Genomic DNA, 19,461 nt, shown 5'->3' on the forward strand with positions numbered 1-19,461 from the left:
ACAGGAAGAAGGCGACAAGAGAGTATTCACAGGGTGCAAAAATTCTCTCTTCTTGTAATTTCAGCTCTGAAGACAGGAGTTGTGTGTTGCATATCTAAAGGCTGCTGCCCCCTCCTCCATTTATAATCTCAAAGGGATCAGCTCCTAATCCTATTAGGAGTTGGAGATCCAAATCATATTTGGATTAGAAGTCCCTTTAAGTGATATGGGATAACTCTTATTTTATCTGCAGATCAGATCAGCCATCTCCTAATCTAATTAGGAGGCTTCCAGATCCAAATCTTATTTAGATCTTGGACTCTCTAAGTGGATAGGGTCTGACCCAATCCTATCAGCTGATCCATCTCAGAATTTGCCCCTTTAAATGACTAATCAAATTAGCCTAGTTCGAAATGGGCTTAAGGCCCATTTAAGGTTATGTATTCACTTAGCCTTCCAAACTGCTGCCCAGTTGGGATTCCTTGTATGGTGTGGGACCCAAACATTGATCTACACATCAGCCACATGGGTTCAACACAGCCTTTGTTACAAGGCCTGGCCGAATACACTGCTATGAACAGTGCACCCCCTGAAATCAAATGGTCTCTATGGGCCCAACACTTACCCTAAGTGGTCCCTAGGCCAAGCCACCTTGTAACATCCAGGGACTATGGGCAGATGCAAGATTAGCCCATCAAGCATTATCCTCAATGGTCTTACACTTAACCTCTCAGCCTATAATGATCATACACTGCCCGATAAGAGAGGACCTCTCCCTTGGCTGCAAGGAACAGTGTTGCACTCTCTGCTTATATGGATCTCAGGAATTAAAACCTTTTGCAAATCATTTTGAAACCATAATATATATACTTTTATGTTTCATATAAAATATATTTTGCAAAACAAATCTCAACGATTGAAATCGGTTGCCGGCAATCTTGGTTTCCATCAGTGAAAGTGCATCCCCGATCATTACCTTTGTCCGACAAAAGGGCTGATCCTGTCATTATGATCACCCACTCAAATGAATTCTCAGACTGTCCCAATATACCCAGGTTTTGACCCCTGCTAAGGATCTCACTGATTGGTATATTAAAGACAGTCCAATCCGACACCTAGTGCAGTATCATAATCGAGTCTAGGGGTCGGGTGTAACTTTCCAGTTTTGCCCATCAATCTCCAAGGTCCAAGGCAATACTGGAAATCTGGTCCAATTCAAAGATTCAATTAATCCTACACTGTATGTGCCTAGGGTCTCACCCTGGCAGCTGAGACAGGCCACCCCAATCGACTTGGTGGCACCACAGTGTTAGCCTTGTTAGGATAGATCTCCCTAGACCGACCCATTGGCTGTGAACATTCTAAACTAACACGAGTCTCATTAAGTGTCCAGTTTAAAGGTATTACACAGAAACATACCAAGGGAACATGAATCAAATATGCACTTTTATTCATTTACAATAAACTCATAAAGTACATCATCTTGATTAAAGCTAAGGGCATACAAAACTGTCTAACAATATTAAGGATATGGATTGAGTTTGTTATGTTATTATAGAGTTTGAGATAGACTACATAGAGTCCTAGATAGAGTCTAAGAGTTTGTGTTTGAATAGGTTTGATCTATTTTAGTCTATAAATATGATGTAATTACCATATTCAATTAAAGCATTCTTTCTAGTCTTCTTTGAAATCTAACTCTCCTCTACCCCATCACCACCTCCACCATCTACACCCGCCTTAGCCTTATCTGTAACAAACCATCTCCGATATTCTTGTCTTTCATGAGGCTCCTACATTCCGCAATGGCAACACCTGTGGCTCCCTAGACAGTACTGGTCACATCCATCTCGCCATGACCCTTGACGCCAATTATCTTAGAGGTACCATGGCAGCCATCCCCTGCCAATGCTACAACACTCAACTTGTCTATAAAATGTTGATTTCCACTTCCTGGTAGGTGCCTTCGATTCTGATATCTTCTTAACCATAAATTCCACCTTCCCTTATCTCAACTCCAACATATATCACTTTGATTCCAACCGGGTCGATGGGAAGATGTCCAAATCCATGCACCAAGCTCTAGACCAACTATTAAATTATGTATGCATCTACCTTGCAGACATCCTCCCTACAGATGTAAGTCATGCCGTATACCTCAACTCCGACATCTTCATGGTCGATGACATTGCAAATCTCTGGGAGGTGGATTTGGAGGGTAAGGTGGTGACCGCATATTGAGGATATTGAGGGATCGACCAGCTCTAGTCCTCCTACCAAAAAGATAGTTGTTAGTCTAAAAGGAGCTCCCACCAAAGATTGAGTAGTTACTACAGAGAGACCATAAAGAATGAAAAGGAAACTTTCTCATTAGGAATTTTCTTAGCTCGGCTAATTACCTTGATTGCATGTTTCTATTCTTGTAATTATTTTCTAGATTTACTCACCATTGTTTTGTATATAATACGTTTGTACAATCAAATCAATGTTAATGAAATTTGACCCATTCCTTTAGAACTGTTGTCTTTCTCTTTATTAGAATTTAACTTGGTATTAGAAGCAAGTCTTTGCAACCCAACCATGGCTTTTAACACTACTAATGTATATGAAGTAATGAGCTCAAGCTTGACTTTTTCTGAGTCCTTCAACACCAATAAATGTCAGCTTCATTCCCAACATCTACCATTATCTGACAATCAAGCTTAATGAGGAAAATTTTCTTCTCTAGAAAGCTCAGTTGTTACCAGTACTTCGAGCTCACAAGCTAATGGGACTAATTGATGGATCGACCAAGCCTCCTCTAGAAGAGATTCAGGATCCTACTGATAATGGTAAGAGAATAACCCAACTTTTTCTACTTGGGTACAATTAGATCAACTTGTCTTAAGTTGGCTCATAGCATCTCTAACTGAGGGAGTTCTAGCACAAGTTGTTGGACTCTCTACAACTGCTGAAGTTTGAAGTTCCCTAGAAAAATCATTCTCCTCACATTCTCGGTCTAGGGTACTACAACTTAGGTGCCAACTTCAAAATCTCAAGAAGGGAAATCTGTCAATTAGTAACTATGTTTGGAAATAAAAAACAATTACAGATAATCTTTCTGCAGTTTCAGAACTAGTAGCAAAAGAAGATTTGGTTTTATACATCCTATCTAGCTTGGGTAGTGGGTATGAATCTCTTATTACAACAATAACAAATTGAACTAATGTAGATCAACTTAGTATTAGTGATGTTCTTGAACTTCTCTTGAGTCATGAAGTTTGGCTTTTGCAACACAATTTTTTTTTTGGTGAAAATCCTAATGCAAATATTGCAACAAATAATAGTAAAATTTTGACCAATAATTTTCAGTCTTCTCAAAATAGATGAAGTTATAATCGTGACAGAGGCAAGGGGCATGATAGTCATCCCTCTAGTTGTGGAAGAGGAAACACCATTATTTGTCAACTGGTATGATCTCTCTTATCAAGGAGAGAACAACTCAAATCCACCAGATCCTACAACCTTTCATAGTGGAATGTCACACAATGGCTATGTTTCTGGATTTGATCCAATATGGTATTCGGATAGTGGTGCCACCCATCATATGACATTGGATGCTAATAACTTACAAATTAGAACCGATTATAAAGGTCCTGAACAAGTCAAGATTGGTAACAGAACATGTTTGGTGATAGGCAATATTGGACCGACCTCTCTTGTTTGCAATAATAATGAATTCGAGTTTCACCCAGATTTCTTTGTCTTGAAAGACAATATGGGGAGAGTTTTACTCCAAGGACACAGTAGAGATGGACTCTATCAGTTTCTCAGGACAGTTCAGAACAAGACAGTCAACTCATAAGCTCTTGTAGGCGAGAAATCTTCCTTGAAAGAATGGCATCAACAACTTGGTCATGCATCTCTAAAAGTTGTTACAAATTTTATTTCTAAATTTGGTTTGCCATACTCAGGGCCTCTTAGTCACCTTTTTATGTGTGGGGTGTGTCAAATGGGTAAATCCCATCGTTTAAATTTACCTTTATCTGATACAAATTCTTCTTTTCCACTTGAGTTAGGTTTTTCTGATGTATGGGGACTTGCCCCAACTTTGTCTAATAAAGGATATAAAATTTATGTTTTATTCATGGATGCCTATTCCAAATTTTCATGGATTTATCCTCTTGAGAAGAAATCGGATGTGTTTAATACTTTTCTTAAATTTAAGTCACTTGGAGACCTTATTTTCTACCAAAATCAAGAAGTTTCAGAGTGATTGGGGTGGAGAATTTCACAGTCATTTTTCATTATCTTGATGATGCAGGCATCCCTCATCGTCTTGACTTCCCTCACACACATGAACAAAATGGCAGTGTTGAATGTAAACATCGGCATGTCATTGAATTCACATTACCTCTATTGGCGTCCTACTCTCTCCCTCAGTCCTTATGGGCAGATGCTACTGAAACTGCCATTTTTCTTATCAATTGACTGCCTACTCTGGGCCTTAGTAATCTCTCTCCTTATGAAAAATTATTTGGGAAACCTCTAGATTATTCTCTATTAAAAGTGTTTGGTTGTAAGTGTTATCTTCTTCTTTGAACTTACAATAAACACAAGATGGATTTTCGCTCTACTCCTTGTATATTCTTCGGCTAAAGTAACCATCACAAAGGGAATCACTTTTACAATCTTGCTATGGGTCGAGAAATTATTGCTCGACATGTTTTCTTTGATGAGCACTCCTTCCCTGGGCTGTTACAATCATCGCCGTCTACAGGCTCTTCTAGCACTGCTAGCATCATTCTTCCTCCTCTAGGCATCACTGACTTTGCTCCTTGTCTGGCTCTTGCTATTCCTCAGGTATCTTCCTCTCCTCTACCTTCTATTGAGATTACTAATGAGGAATCTGCTACTTCTTCTCCTGACCCAGATTAGGCAGTTCTATAAGCGATGATCTCTTACCAGTTTGATGCACTCGAGCTCTTCGAGAGCTCTTGGACACAACTCTAGTGGTGCATCTTCCTATGCTCACTCATTCCATGGAAACAAGGTCGATGGAAGCTCATTCGGCTCACGCTCTACTTGCCACTCACCGTCCTCTTTCGTCTACATTGCTTCATGATGTCGCTACTCATGAAGTTGAACCATATTCCTATGCTCAAGCTTCCAAGTCTGCCCATTGGCATTCATCCATGGCCATACTTGGGAGCTGGTTCCCTATGACTCCTCTATGATTGTTGTTGGTTCCAAGTGGGTTTTCAAAATCAAATGTCACCCGATGGCTCGATTAATCGTTACAAGGCCCATCTTGTTGCTCAAGGCTTCACTCAGGTTCCTAGTGTTGACTTCACAAACACCTTCAGTCTTGTGGTCAAACCCACTACTGTCCGTACTGTTCTTTCCCTGGAAATATCTCGAGGGTGGAATATTCGGCAATTAGATGTTCATAATATGTGGATTCAATACAGAAACAATATATGCACCAGTCCAAAGTTTTTGAGGATAGCAATTATCTAAATCATGCCTACAAGCTTCACAAGGCCCTCTATGGTATCAAACAGGCCCCTCGGGCTTGGTTCTCTCATTTGAGCAGTTGGCTTTATGGTCTTGGTTTTCGTGGTTCACAGTGTGATCCCTCATTGTTCATTTACACTTGAGATTAGATTACCATATATGTCTTGGTTTATGTTGATGATATTATTGTTACTAGGTCTTCCTCTTATGTTTCTCGTCTCATTGGAGACTTGTCTCAGTCATTTGCTTTCAAAGATTTGGGGTCTTTGCATGATTTTCTTGGTATTGAAGCCCATCGGGATGTCACAGGGCTGTTTCTTTCTCAACACAAATATATTTTGGACCTCTTGTTGAAGACCAATCTTGTTGTGGTTAAACTGGTTTCCAGTCTCATGGCTACCTCATCTTGCCTCTCTAAGTTCCAAGGGGAGCCTTTATTTGACCCTACTCAGTATCGTAGTGTTGAGGGAGCACTTCAGTACATCACTCTCATACGACCAGATGCAGCTTTTGTTGTAAATAAAGCTTGTCAGTTTTTACATGCTCCTACTGAGGAACATTGGGTGGCTGTTAAAAGACTCTTGAGGTATCTCAAAGGCACTATTGGTTACGGACTGCATTTCTTGACTCAGTCATCAAGGTCTTTAGTTGCCTACTCTAATGCTGACTAGATAGGTTATCTTGATGACTAGCGCTCTATCGGAGGTTATGGTATTTTCCTTGGTTCTCACTTATTCTCGTGGAGTGATAAAAAGCAACATACTATTGCCCGGTCTAGTATGGAGGCTGAATTTTGAGCTCTAGCTAATGCAACTACAGAACTAATGTGGCTTTAGTCTCTTCTCTCTGATCTGGGTGTTACTCTCTAGTCGCCACCTGTGCTCTATTATGATAATGCTAGAGCTACATATCTTATAGCTCATCCCTACGTGACCTTATTCTAAAGAAATCCCTAGTGGTTTGGTTTCTTCCGAATCAAGATCAAGTTGTTGACATTTTCACTAAGCTTCTCTTTTCTCATCGGTTCGAATAGCTTTGGTCCAAGCTTCATATTCTTCTAGCCCATTTTCGCTTGAAGGGGTGTATTGAGGATATTGAGGGATCGAGTTGAACCCCTAAAGGGTTGGGTCATGTTCAGAAGCTATATGTCATTATGTCGGGTTCAAGTAGAAGAATTAGATGGTTAGGTTAGGGTGAAGGCAAACCCATATTTAACCCGACTTGTTGTATTTGTTTTTCATTATTTTAAAATTAAATTTAAATCAATTTTAAAATAGTAATTTATACTTTTATTAAATTTAAATTTATTTAGTAAATTGTTATTGATGTGTAATTCATGTTACAATATTATGCTAGACTTTTTTACTATATATTAAGTGTGAAGAAAAACCCATAGCGTATCAAGTTTGTTGTGCTTATTTTTTATTATTATAAAATTAGATTCAGATCAATTTTAATTTATTATGTTAATCATTTTTAAATGGGAATCAAATGAATAATTTTATGAATGACTAACATTAGTTAACTAACTAATTAATTTTTCAAAGAGAAAACTGAAACGTTGATGTACACATTTAGACGTGTTTGTTTTAAATGGGAATCAAATGAATAATTTTATGAATGACTAACATTAGTTAACTAACTAATTAATTTTTCAAAGAGAAAATTGAAACGTTGATGTACACATTTAGACGTGTTTGTTCTCTGAAATTTTGAAAAAAAATGAAAAATTAAAAAGCTAAAAAATCCAACGTACATGGTTCTATGTTTTCATATGAGAGTGTTTGAAGTTAACGTTTTTTTTAGTAACTAAGTTAACAATTTTTTTGTTAATGGATAGACTTGAATTTTGAAGGGGTTTACCCACTCTCACTTTCCTAATTTTTTGGGCAAAAAAATTGGAGATTGCCATGTTGAGATGGCAGCTCCTAGTGCTCTTGAGGGAATTTTGTAATGGAGCACAAAGAGGCCATTTGACGTGGCATAACATTAATGTAGTAAATATATATGTATGTATGTATGTATGTATGTATGTATGTATGTATGTTTGTATATATGTATGTATGTATATAGACTGAAAATGCCATTGGACCATAAAACCAAGTTCTTTTTTTATAATCCGGAAGCCAGGTCAGGTTGGAAACATGCATAATAAAAACCAATGTTTAGAGAATCGGATTGGGCATTGACCTAGAAGAGGGAGAGGTTCACGGGTAAGAGGTTCAACTAGGGTTGACCGAAGGTCGAACCATGATATATTAGATTATAATATATTTCAAATATATAATTATATTCTATTAGAACATAATTTTTTATTTGTTTTATAATATAATATAATTTATACAATATATAATATGCATGATTATATGATATATAATTATATATAATAATAATAATAATAATAATAATAATAATAATAATAATAATAATAATAATAATAATAATTATAAGCATATTTTATAGATATATAATTATATTCTTCTATAACATATGCACTTTATTTTAGTTTTAAATTTTATATTAGAAATTAACATTTGAAGCAAGAAAGGGCAATTTTTTTTATCAAAAATAGTGGGGAAAAGCGCCCTTTTTACTTGGAAACATATAGATCTCAAAAATTTACCCAAGATAAAAAAGATCACCCCAATTGGACATCCGAATGCAATGTAATGGCCTTTAGAAGTTCACATTTATGCATAAAAAAGTGTAAAAAAAGGTGAAAAACCAGCTCATTTTCTAAAACTGGGTTTGGGTCATTGATTTTCCAGTTCGACCCTCTGGGTCACTAGTTTTGACTGGTTTTTTTCTCACTATAGTTATAGGAGTATGACTCAACTAGCCAGGGTTCGGGTAACGATTCAACCGGTTTGGTCTGATTTTCTAAACATAGATAAGAACACTGCAATTTTGCAATCTTTGGGGTAAATGGTATCCAATTTCACATATGAGATTCTATGTATTAGAATCAAAATTTCAAATTGGGTAATCATTTGAATTAAGATATGAAACTTATACTATTTAGTTTGGTTTATCTAATCAAATTCAATAAATTCAAATATGGTTCGAAGTATTGACATGCACAATATGCAACCATGGTTCAAAGCATCAACATGCATGATTTGCAAACTTGTGCATAATGTTCATAGGGTTGATGCACTCTTTTTTTTTGTTTGTTTTTTTAAAGTATCACTCTATTATTTTTGGATATATTCTAAATTTGTATTTTTTTTTATCGTCAATAAAAGCAATTCTTCTTTGTCACACTTTTTTTTTTTAATTTGGCCAATTAATATAATATTCAATGAAAGTTAATACCGAAATATAAGATTTAATGAGAGGAAATTGTATGAGGAGAAATGTAGTAGTTCAAATTACATTTTATGCCATCATAGTTAGAAGGAACAAATTTTAAAAAAGTGGGCATTCTAATTAAGAATAGGATTCAATGAATTTAATGAGAGTTAATACCTTAAATATAAGACTTAATGAAAGAGATTTGAGTGACAGGAGTGTAGGTAGGATTTTATGTTGGGGGGGGGGGGGGCGGAGAGAGATAATAAACAAGTGTGAGGGGTCAAAGATAAGTGAAACATCAATAGGGACTATGAGGATTTTCAAGGCATGAAGGGGGGGGGGGGGGCATGGCTCCCCTTTGCCACCCTTGGCTATGTCCCTATTGAATAAGGAAAAAAAAAAGATTGTTCAAATTACATTCAATAAAACAAATGGGAGGGACTAAATTAGAAAATTGAGGTGTTTACATCAAACAAAAGTTCTACACTTTCATTTACACTTTTAATATTAGTATAGATATAGATTTTTACAAAAAAATACATGCACAAAGCCATTATTTTGTTATTTTCTATTTAAGTTCAAGGCACAAAACATACATATCAATTATTTTTTTTTATTTTACTATTTTTACTTTTTAACATTAACCAAAAAATCAACTAAATATTAAACTCTCAAATATCTGGTAGACAACATTTTTATTTTTACACATAATAAATATATTTTCAAATCTATTAAAATCATATCATATGTAAATTCATAATTTTTAATTACTAATATTTTTATTTCTATAATTATCTGAAATAAAAATCATTTTTTGATATAATTGTAGATTAATGGATTTAATAGATTCAATTTAATATTATATACACAAATGTTTTGTAAAAATAGTTTTATTTTTGTAAATAAGAAATATGCTATTGTTTAATTTAATTAAAATAGTAATTTATAATTTATAAAAATATATAAAAATTTTAAGATACTTATCATGTGCAAATTTATAAATTTTTAAGTACTAAAGTAATTGCTCTATTATTAATATATTTTTTGTATAACTCTTTTGAGATTTAAAATCATATAAATGTGGATTTAATAGATTCTAATAGTTTATAAAATACCAAATTTGAATATTATTCTTTTCAATTTTTAGTTTGAATTGTTGAAATAAACATATGTTATTTGTTGGGTTGCATGTAGACAAAAAATGTAATAAAAGTTATTATGTTTCATTTGTTATCAAAAGAAGCAAGGTGGTGGTTTAGTGACTTAAAGGTGTATTTAAGATTTGGGTGTAAAGGTAACAGGGGTTCATAAATCTAATAAAAAGGGTAAAATATAAAAACCCCCCTTAGGTCTTCTGACAATCATATAAACCTCCCGTGGTTTTAAAAATATGTATAATTTTTGTTATGAAAAAGGCTAATGTAAATATATTTATTTTTCAAAATACCAGATTTACCCTTTGTGCTATTCATTTGAAGACAGCAAGCTATGGTTCTCTACGTGCAAGGTGCAACACCAACATCACAAAATGGGAAATGGGCAGATCGGAATCATTCTCCTTAACACCGCACTCATTGGATTATCACTTATCGAGACACCCTTTTATGGATAGGTTTCTCTTGGAATGATGAATCTATCATTTTTGTTGACTAGGATTGCTAGTTTGTGTCATCAAGTGATTTTGCCAAAGCACCTACGTTAGGGGATTCGGTTTCAAGAATTGGTTTCAGCAAATACTAATTTTGTGGGTAAGAGACGAGAAATTATAATAGTTCTCTGTGAACTGCTTAACAGTAGTAGCTTTCCAGAAATTATAATAGTTCTCTAATTGGAAAAACGTGATCAGATTTTGACTGGCATTGAATTAAACCTTCCAGGATATCAGAACTAGGGCTATATTATTTACAATGACATATCTAAATGGAATAGCACAGCGGGGAGAGAGAGAGAGAGGTTATTTCTCATGAGTCTATTGAAGAAGTCGATGGGTTTGAAGGATACAATGAATTGTCATTTATGAGACTGCAACCAAAAATGTATCTTTCGATCTATTTCAAGTTCTTTTGTACTTTATTTTTTTATATGGGAGAATGGAATGAGACCTGCAATTGTTTCTCTCCTGCTTATAGAAATGGTTTCCGTGAAACCGTCAAGTTGAAGCATCATTTCAATGCCTTTGTGATTAGGAGAGGTTTATATGATTGTCAAAACACCTAAGGGAGGATTTTATATTTTACCCAATAAAAAGTAATAAACAGAAATGAGAGTATCATAGTTCATATACCTATTTTTGGGTATTAAACATATTGATATTTTAATCCTTCATATATATATATAAACCCTGCATTGTAACTACTTGGTTATTCTTCTAGCACCCCTATCCTATTTTATCAAATAAAGCCCCTTGTTTTTGTCACCACTACGTTATGGAGGCTAGCAGTGACATTCATAGAGAAATCTAAGTGAGGTGGTTGATGCTTTTGCCAAAGATCAGGATGAACAATCCGTACTAGGGCAGTCTGGCTTTTTTCCTTCCTATTCTTTCTTGGGTGTGATGCATACATCACACATTGTTTTCAAAACTGGACCGGATCGAAAAAATTAAGAATCAGGACTGGTTCCATTTTACCCAAAAACACTTTTTGGCCACAATCTTTTGATTTGGTTAATGAATAGCTGACCCAAGTGGTCAAACAATCAAATTGTTTGACTTAGAAACGGTTTTGGTCGTTTTTTGTGTTTTTTAGTTTTTTCAAATTTTTTTGTCAAAGCTGACTGTCCATTCGGACCGGATGGTCAGACCGTTTGACCCAGGAATCGGACCCAGAAAGGTTCCCTATCCAATCTGGTTATAAAAACCTTACTTCAAACATGCTCTTACATGTTTATTTAGCACAATTTCATATCTTGTTCTCAATATACAATTAGCATGTTCACAGTTTTGTTTTAAAATTTGGCAATATATCAGCTTGTATACTTTTAGGAAAGATCCGATACTCGGAATATACAAAATTTGATAGTTTGGTATTTTCTTGTTTGGACCAGTCTGGAATGCGATCATGGTTTAAAATTTTGCAACGTATCAATCCATATCATTTCAAGAGAGATCAGATACACGGGACATACACAATTTGATATTTTCATATTTTTTCACTTGAACCAATCTAAAACGGACCAATACACTATGTATTTAATTTTCCTCTCTTTCTACTTTTTAAATTCAAACTTAAATTTACTTTCTCTCTTCTCTTCATTAAATGCTAATATTATTTAATTAAATGCTCATTTGAGTTACTTTTAGTTAAGACATTTAAAATGTCATTAAATAATAATTAGGTCGAATAAAGTTGAAGGTAAGGAGTTCTGAAACCTAGTCATTTATTTACAATAACAAATAATTAACGATTATGGCAACCTTAATTAATTATCTTAATAGCATGCATTTTTATTCTTAAAGTAATTTTTCTTCTCTTAGTGGATGTTTCTCAATAAATGCTAAAATTTGGTTATTAAAATTTATATAATAATAAGATTAAATATAAATTATATTTACTAATATACATAATAAATATTATATAAATCTGTATAATAAATATTAACTAATAAAATATTAGTATATATGCACACATACATTTTAGTTCTTATATTATTTTTCAATGATTACTAATTATGTAAATAAATTAGTTATAATCACATAAAAGCTCAACTTTATTGTTAATATATTTTTTCTAAGTTTTTTTTTTTTAATTTTCTAATATATCTATACATATTTTCATTCGTATTTATGCATTTCCAAAACATATCTCAATACATTTCTTAAAATTAGCTTTTATGATACATTTTAGGTTTTCGATACTTTAAACCTTGGTTGGGATAGATCATGACCAAAGCAAAACTGGTAGCTCTTAGCTTACAAAAGATCTTTGTTGTGTACACAGAAAATTCCTTGTTCTACTGGAATCCTGGACTTGGAGCATTCAATTACAAACGAGGACTTATGAGAAGCGAGTTCTACTGGGGTATAACATCATCAAACGTGTTTCTGCGTATCTTGTACAAAGACTCCACTGAGGTCTTTAGAAAGCTCCAGATAAACCAAATTCTCATTATTCTTTTTTTCCACCATGTCCAGTATTTTATTACCAATACTGTAACATTAATGCAACGCCATTTATAGTTATTGATCAATAATGAATAATAACAGTATTATGTGAGATGAAAAAGAGAAAAGGCTGCATTTGGCATTCCTTATTTTAAGGGTTTATCTCCTTTTTTTCTATTAAAATGCCCTTATGAACATTTAACTGTAAAAAAGAAATAAGTCCTTAAAATAAGGAATGACAAATGCAGCCTAAGTCCTGAATTATGAGAGAAGAATATTTAAATCCAAATAGAAAAGAGTGTGAGAGGTAAAAGAAGAAATATTACAGTAGGTAACTTTAAATAAACTGTTCGTTCCATTTATAGGCTCAACATAAAAGGTTTGGATCTCCTTATTCAGACTCTAAAAAGTAAAAACTAAATTCAACTAGAAAACTATCCCAAGACAACTTCTAGCTACTTCAAAGCCAAAGCAAACCTATAGGGACACCCAAAAATGAAATGACACTCCTACTAATCCTACATTCCTAGTACAACTAAACAAACCAAGTACTCCAAGATAGACCTAAAAAAGATTCAATCCTAACATAGATTAATACCTTACTAATAAATGGTCATAGCTCTCTCAAAACATGTCAGATTTACATGAATTTCACCTCATGGAAAAGTTAATACAATTACCTACCTAATGAAACTGAAATATGTAACATGGATAATTTTTGGCCCTAAAATATGAAAGAAAAATAACCTAACCGCATCTTTAACTTTCTAAAATTCTAAAAATTCTCTAATAAAACTTTTTAAACTAATTTTAACTCCTTAAGATGACTAAAACCATATTCCTAAGACGTTAACAGACTAGGAAATAAATTTGAAAAAAAAAAACACAAACACTAAAATCCAAATGACCCAAAATAATGAAATTGCCACTTGCTCAAGAATATGAAGAAATTTCATTTATTCTTCCATGATTACTTTCCTTGCTTCCACGCTTGAGTCACAATAAACAATAAAGTATGACCATCAGGAGAGTTTTGTTATTTATTTTTATTGCCATAAAAATGGAAACACTTGGTGGAAATAATTTGGAAACAACCTCTCTGTTTGTACAGGGGTAAGGCTGTGTACATCTGTCCCTCCCCAGACCCCGCATTGACAGGCACCTCGTACACTGGGCTACCCTTTTAATTTGGTTTCTGCATAAGTTCAAAACAATGGTCCTTAGATCAAAAGGTTGTTTATGTCAATAAATCTTCCTTGCATGAGAACTTACTAGTTTACCTTTGCAAATCCGTTCAATCAATTCAAATATATACTATCCAGGACTGCATAACCAGCAGCAACTCCACCTTCATTTGATGATGACACTTTTGTCCGCATCAGATAACCACATTGATCATTAATAATCACTTTCTCTTTGTTCCTGCATTCCAATATGTCATACATGGTGTTGTGCTTGATGGAAAGGTATAACTTTAAAAACTTTAGTGCTATACCAGATTAACTATAATGAAGTTTAAAATATCCTAAGCTTTAAAGGGCTCTATCCTATTTATCAAAAAAAAAAAAAAAAAAAAGGCTCCATCCTGCACCTCCTGCCTTAACTACTCTCTCTCTCTCTCTCTCTCTCTCGCTCGCTCGCTCGCTCGCTCGCTCTTAATGCACACATAACAAAAAGGCAATAGAATAACTTGGTACCTTAGATAAGCACCATATATCCCAAGTTCTGATATGGCATGGTCTTGATGACAAATGCCATCCCGAACCAGAAATGCAGAAGCAGCAGTTGGAAAAATCCTTTGCATAAGAATGTAAGCAGCAAGTTCTTCAGTCCCTTCCCTTTCCAGCTTCAATAGAGTTTCCCTCACATTGTCACCATAGATATTGTTCCCTGAAGGATGAATCACAAACCATTGTTATGGAACTACCACCACAAAAAAAAAAAAAAAAACATTGAAACCTCAAAAAGCTAAAAGGAATAATGGTACCAAATCTGAAAAAGAAATTTCCAGAACTACTGACCAAAAACAAAGTTCCAGAATACATGATTCACTTCTTCCATAATCCCTACTTTCATGCAAACAACTCAAGAGTATTGAACCTGTGAACCACTACCAAATAGAAGGTTGAAGGCTTGAAGCAATTTCTAGCAAGTGAAGAGTGAAAGGAAGATAAGTTTCAAGAAGAATCCTAAGACATTTTAAGAGGGGAAATGGTTTATTTCAAAATTTGAGGCATTAGTAGTCCCATGGTTTATTTCTAAATCCTACAAGTGTTGGGCTCATGTGGGACTATAGACTAGGATATCATATAAAAAAAAGAAAAACAGTATAAACTGGCGTAGGTACAGACGAAATAAATCATTCATGAGGGATTGGAAGGTTGTTGGGGCATTTGTGAGCCCAAATGATATGAGCTGAAATTCATAATGTCCATCATGAGTGTGAAATTCTGTTTTGTATATGTCGCCTTTGTGCACTCTAATTTGATGATAGACTGCCTCTAAATCCAGCTTAGAAAAAATCTGGGCTTCTTTGAGCTCATCCAAAAGTTTGCCAATCACTGGGATTGGAAACCGATCCTTGACTGTGATGTTATTGAGTATCCTATAATCAATGCAACAACGCCATGTTCAATCCCTCTTTTTGATCAAGAGGATAAGAGAAGAGAATGGGCTACGGCTTGGTTGGATGAATTGTTTATCTAATAATTCTTTAACTTGCTTCTCGATTTCTTTCTTTTGAAATTGAGGATAGCAATAGGGTCTTACATTTGTGGGTGCTGCTCCTGGGAGCAATGGAATGCGGTGATCGTGTTCCCGGGAAGGTGTTAATTCTGTAGGTTCCTAGAATACTGCTGCATATTGCTGGAGAAGTGCTCTAAGTTGTTGATGTTCTTCTTGTGTGGTTGCATCTTGGGCTTGGGTTAACATGGGGCCTGTATGATTAAGTTCCCAGAGGATGGGCTGAGTGGGATCCTGAGCTTGTTTCAAGAGGGGAGATAGATTGATTGAACTTTTTGTTGATAAACCCTGTAGGCGAATCTTGGTTCCATTTGTCCTGAATTCCATTGACAATTGGACCAAATCGCACAATACCGGTCCCAGCTGTCTCAGCCATTGGATTCACATAACAATACCGGCTCCGCTAAGCTCTAGTGGGTATAAGTCCACCACAAATGGCTACCCTTGGATTGTTGGTTCGATGCTTGTACATGCCCTCACAGGGAAGAGATGTACCATTTGCTACTTGGCCCTTGAATGCTGTTATAGGTTGGATTGGTAATCCCAGTTGTTTGGCCAACACACCCGTTATGAAATTTAAGGTGCTTCCACTATCGATCAAGATGGACACGTGGCGCCCTTTGACTCTTCCTGAAACCCTCATTATTTGTGGAGAGTTGAGGCTGGTAAGGGCCTGGAGAGATATCTCGGGTGCTAGTTGTTGTTTTTTGGCCCAATTCGATTCTGGTGATCCATTCAGATATACACCACTTTCGGCTCCGTCTTCATTGTCATCTTGGATTGTGTAGATTTGCAAAGTTTTGCACTAGTGACCTGGCCCAAATCGTTCTTCACAATTATAGAAGAGACCCAATCTACTCAAAATTAGACAGATTTCTTTTCACTGCAGATTGGGAAGAGCATTGGGGAGACATGGTGTCAAGGGCATTACCCAGAGTTACTTCTAACCATTGGCCAATTCAGATTAGCAAGTTTGAACCTGGAAACAAAGGACCTTCCCCCTTCAGATTTGAGAATATGTGGCTGCATTACTTGGGCTTTAAGGAGAAAGTAAAGGAGTGGTGGAATGAAAGTAACCCAAGGGTATATTGAAAAATTAAGGAATGGAATGTTCTTCAATTTGGGAGGTTAGGAGAAAGAAAACAACAGTTGATAAACCAGATTGAGGAATTAGATGCAAAGGAAGAATTAGGTTCTTTTGGAGAAAGGGATAAAGAGCTGAGGTGGGAGTTGAGGAAAAATTTGGAGGACATCCTCTTTAAAGAAGAAATTAACTGGAGGCAAAAGTCTAGACATAAGTGGGTGAAGGAAGGAGACTTGAATACAAAATTCTTCCATGCCATAGCTAATGTAAGGAGGAAGAAGAACACCATTTCTAAGTTGGTGGTTGATGGTACAACTCTAACTTAATAGACTGAGATTGAAGGGGCTTTTGTGGAACACTTTAAATCTATATTTAGAAGGCCCTTGAATAAAAGGCTATAGATTGAAGGTTTGGATTGGCCTAGGCTCCCTCAAGAGTTGAAGGTGGGGTTGAAATAAGGGCAGCCATCTTCTCTATGGATAGATCTAAAGCTCTGCGTCTCGATGGTTTCACGATGGCCTTTTATCAAAATTGTTGGGAGATACTTAAGGAGGATATTCAAAGAGTTTTCTCTGAATTTTTTGATAGAGGGGTGATTAGTCCATGTATGAATTCTACTTTTCTTGCATTAATTCCAAAAAAAGGAGGGAGCTTGCCACCCAAAAGAGTTTTCTCTGAATTATCTCCAAGAATTAGAGAGGTTCTCCACACAATCATTTCCCCCAATCAAGGTGCTCTTGTGAAGAATAAACAAATTGTGGATCAAATCTTAATAGCATATGGAAGTGTGGAAGATCAAAAAAGAAGTGAGAAGAAAGGGCTGGTGTTTAAATGGGATCTTGAAAAGGCATATAACTTGGTAGATTGGCCTTGTTTATTGGAAGTCCTTGAGTCTTTTGGTTTTGGACAAAGGTGGTGTAATTGGGTGAAAGGGAGGGTGAGGAGAAATAGAGGAAAGAAATGAATAATATGAGGGAGAAATAAGACCATAAGAATGGTGTTTAGAAATACAATGCGTAGTACATTTTCATTTACCTTTTCTTTTTTTTTTTTTTATCAACTTTTTGTTTACCTTTTCTTATGGCAATAGGGACATCGAGGTCTGGGAAGGGAGACTACAAGGGTGTGACCTTAGCACCTGTTGTCTCTTCAGCAATTGGAAGTGTAAAAGGTTCATGTGATGTAGGGGAAACAATATGTTCACTCTTGGCCCTATGCCGCTGGTACCACCTATGAATAGTAGGAGGATGAGGAGGCAATAGCAGAGGAACAAGAATAGTGGAGGGACTAGGGGATGAGTGTTCCACTCTGGACTCAAGAAAAGAAGACTCAACAAGAACCGGAAGGGGGAATGCAAACAACTGTGAAGAACACTCCCTTGAGATGAACCATAGAAGGGAGTAGACTCAACAAAAGTAACATCCATTGAGACAAAACGAGTACCACTACTAGGATCAAAGCAGCAATAACCCTTTTGTGTGGAGGCATAACCAAAGAAAATGCACTTATGTACCTTTGGTTCAAACTTATGTCTCTAGGTACTAGAAATATGGACATAGCAAGTACAGCCCAAGACTCAAAGGGGAAGAGAAAAAAGCTCCTTGTTTGGATAAAGAAGATTAAAAGGAGACTTAAAACCCAAGACTTTGGATAGCATACGATTGATGAGGTATGTTGCTATAAGAATAACATCCCCCCAAACTTTGTAGGAACCGCCCCAAAGAAAAAAAAAATATAGTAAATTATAGCTTTAATACCAAGAAGGAAAACGGTCCCAAAAGAAAAAGAAAAAACAGCAGTTGATTAAAAAAGGGAAAGGAACAAACGAGATAGCAAAAGGAAGAAGAGAAGGAAGAAAAGATGGAAGAGACGAGTTAATCGTACTCTCTCCCTTCTCTAATCTTTTAATTAAAGGGTTAATCACTAATTAACAATAAATTACAAGTAAGCCCTTAGTGGGGCAGCTGGCTGATTTAAAAATAAGAGAAAAAAACTAATGCTGAAATAGGCCCATAAGAAAAGGACCATTAAGAACAGAATAGAACATACAAGAATATAAAACACAACTGTGGGCTATGGGCCATTCGGTCCATCTTCTCTACACTAACTCAAGGTTCTAATGAGGAACCACCTCCTTGGAGTGAGAAATTAAGAGGGAGGGAGAGAGAGAGTTTGAATAAGCTTCCTGCCTCCTTTCTTTCCTCTGTTTGTATTTATTCATGAGCTTGTTACATTCTGTTACATTCTTGGAAGTCAAATCCCAGTTCTTGTTATATTTGGTTATGCCACCCTGTTATTAGTTGTGTCTGGGAGTTGATGCGGAGTTCTTCTTTTGTAGGTCTTGTGTTTGGGTTGGCATTCTCCATACACCCAGCCTTGGTTCAGTACAATTTCTTCTAACAAATAGGGTCAGAAATAAAGTCATTCGGAGGAACCTAGGAGTAGCTCCAATATGTGATAAAATGAGAGAAAGTGGACTAAAATGGTTTCACATGCATAGAAGACCACCTACAGCACCCGTGAGAAGACAAAAGTTGAATAGGCTAGAAGGGCTTAGGCAGACTAAGAAGGATATAGGTCAAAGTAGTACGAAGTTATTTAAGTGCTCATAATTTTTGTGATCACTTGCTCATAATTTAATAATGGGATATGACATTAAACAAAATGGAACAGTGAAACAGGACTTATGCAGCCAATCCCGTAGAGTTGGGATAATGATGATCAGATGATGATGATGTCTTTTGGGAATGATTTGTTGGATTTC

General features: G+C 35.6%; 1 protein-coding gene across 1 annotated transcript in view; it reads right to left on the reverse strand.

Moving 5' to 3' along the window:
- Window positions 1–13,800: 13,800 nt before the first annotated feature.
- Window positions 13,801–19,461, reverse strand: part of LOC148874340 (glutathione synthetase, chloroplastic-like) — a 69,718-nt gene continuing 64,057 nt past the window's right edge. Inside the window, exons 11-13 of the mRNA XM_088965639.1 lie at window positions 14,569–14,761; window positions 14,152–14,293; window positions 13,801–14,066 (exon numbers count right to left, since the gene is read on the reverse strand). Of these exons, the coding sequence (XP_088821765.1) occupies window positions 14,170–14,293; window positions 14,569–14,761 (317 nt within the window). The 3' untranslated portion in view covers window positions 13,801–14,066; window positions 14,152–14,169. The remainder of the gene's footprint in view (window positions 14,067–14,151; window positions 14,294–14,568; window positions 14,762–19,461) is intronic.

Source organism: Nelumbo lutea, chromosome 1 (assembly GCF_056320005.1).
Source record: "Nelumbo lutea isolate HS-2025 chromosome 1, American lotus-T2T, whole genome shotgun sequence".
Classification (NCBI taxonomy): domain Eukaryota; kingdom Viridiplantae; phylum Streptophyta; class Magnoliopsida; order Proteales; family Nelumbonaceae; genus Nelumbo; species Nelumbo lutea.